Below are 2500 nucleotides of genomic sequence, written 5' to 3' on the forward strand. Positions count from 1 at the left end.
TTCATGATCAGTTTTATGTCAAGGGTTTAATAATACAATAAACTGATGTATCAGTCTTCCGCTAAACCAACTATTTATCGATGTATTTATTCAATTATTCATTTTAGTCAATTTATTTCTATACGATTTAATGACAACAGATTCTTTTTGGTAATGAAATAACCTTACTTTGGAAAAAAAAAAGTATTGATAATTGATTGATGTACCAATCTTCCGCTAAATTGACTTCATCGAAATATTTATTTATTTTGTCGCGTATTTTAATCTATTTACTTCTACTGGATGATATGACCATAGATTCTCTTTAGTATTGGAACATTATTTTATAAAACAAAAAAGAATTCAATATTGATTGATTTACCTTTCCATCTACTTAATCTATCTAACTATCTACTTATCTATCTCTATCAATCTCTTGCTACAGGATAAAATGAAGACGGGTTCTATTTTGGTGATAGCAATATGCATAGGAATAGTTGCGGGGGGACCCTCCACAGAGCCCCCCTCCGAGGCAAAGGACCCCTCTCAGGTGCTGATGAAGAGAGATGACCAACAGCATCATCATCATCCTCAGGTAACCATCTTCAATCTCTCACGGGCTCTTGCTCGAAAAATAAAGGGGATTAGAATTTTCTTGGATTTTTATTTTTTTTATTTTTTGACAACAGGGATCAATGACGGGTATAGTTTCTGAACACTATGAGCCAGCACGGAGTCTTGCTCGAAAGCAAAGGGGATTGAGATTTTCGTTTCATTAACAGCAGAGATAAATAACAGACGTAGTTCATGCACGCCTTTGTGCCTGCACGGACTCTTGGTCGAAAATAAAGGTTATTTAAATTTTCGTGTCATTTTTCCACAACAGAAATCAATGTTATATAGATTATGCACACCTTGGGCCTGCACGGGCTCTTGCTAAAAGATAAAGGTGATTTAAATTTTCATGTCATTCCTTTAAAACGTAGATCAATAAGACAGCTTACACATATCTTTTGCCTACACGGACTCTTGCTCGAAAATAAAGATGATTGACATTTTCATGCCACTCCTTCAAAATATAGATCAATAAAACAGCTTATGCACATCCTTTGCCAACACAGGCTCTTGCTAGAAAATAAAGATTGAAATTTTCCTGCCACTCCTTCAAAACATAGATCAATAAGACAGCTTACACATATCTTTTGCCTACACGGACTCTTGCTCGAAAATAAAGATGATTGACATTTTCATGCCACTCCTTCAAAATATAGATCAATAAAACAGCTTATGCACATCCTTTGCCAGCACAGGCTCTTGCTAGAAAATAAAGATTGAAATTTTCCTGCCATTCCTTCAAAACATAGTTCAATAAAACAGCTTATGCACATCCTTTGCCAGCACAGGCTCTTGCTAGAAAATAAAGATTGAAATTTTCCTGCCATTCCTTCAAAACATAGTTCAATAAAACAGCTTATGCACATCCTTTGCCAGCACAGGTTCTTGCTAGAAAATAAAGATTGAAATTTTCCTGCCATTCCTTCAAAACATAGTTCAATAAAACAGCTTATGCACATCCTTTGCCAGCACAGGCTCTTGCTAGAAAATAAAGATTGAAATTTTCCTGCCATTCCTTCAAAATATAGATCAATAAAACAGCTTATGCACATCCTTTGCCAGCACAGGCTCTTGCTAGAAAATAACGATTGAAATTTTCCTGCCATTCCTTCAAAATATAGATCAATAAAACAGCTTATGCACATCCTTTGCCAGCACAGGCTCTTGCTAGAAAATAAAGATTGAAATTTTCATTACCATTTTTTAATAATGTATTTCCAATGCATTGTTTTTTTCTGCTTCAGCATACTGCACATCCTTTGCCAGCACAGGCTCTTGCTAGAAAATAAAGATTGAAATTTTCATTACCATTTTTTAATAATGTATTTCTAATGCATTGTTTTCCTGCTTCAGCATACTGCACCAGCGGCCCCCTACGATAGTTATTCCTCTTACGCTGAAACTGGGGCGAACTATTACTATCAACCAGTCGAGGAGGTCGAAGAACATGAGCCTAAGAAAGATTACTGTCCAGTGGACACGGTAAGCCTTCTCTATAGTTTTTTTTTTTTTTTTTTTTTTTTGTGCAGATATTAGTCTATAACTTTGGAATTGCTGTTGAATATTGAGGGAATTTAAAGACATTAACTTGAATTACCAGATTTTTTTTTTTTTTTTTATGCTCTCGGTCAGTGTGGTTGTCCATTTTGAGTTTTGTCTTCTGGTTGTACTTATTTCTTTACTCCTGGTCGTCGTTGCGTTAATAAGAGGAATGTACACACACACACACACATATATATATATATATATATATATATATATATATATATATATATAAATTATATACAGTATATATATATATATATATATATATATATATATATATATATATATATATAAATATATATATATATATATATATATATAAATTATATACAGTATATATATATATATATATATATATATA

General features: G+C 33.0%; 1 protein-coding gene across 1 annotated transcript in view; it reads left to right on the top strand.

Moving 5' to 3' along the window:
* LOC137629115 (uncharacterized) overlaps positions 1-2500 on the top strand; it is a 7109-nt gene that overhangs the window by 1648 nt on the left and 2961 nt on the right. The window contains exons 2-3 of the mRNA XM_068360387.1: positions 425-574; positions 1948-2076. Of these exons, the coding sequence (XP_068216488.1) occupies positions 431-574; positions 1948-2076 (273 nt within the window). The 5' untranslated portion in view covers positions 425-430. The remainder of the gene's footprint in view (positions 1-424; positions 575-1947; positions 2077-2500) is intronic.

The sequence above is a fragment of the Palaemon carinicauda genome, chromosome 37 (assembly GCF_036898095.1).
Source record: "Palaemon carinicauda isolate YSFRI2023 chromosome 37, ASM3689809v2, whole genome shotgun sequence".
In the NCBI taxonomy this organism is placed as follows: Eukaryota; Metazoa; Arthropoda; class Malacostraca; order Decapoda; family Palaemonidae; genus Palaemon; species Palaemon carinicauda.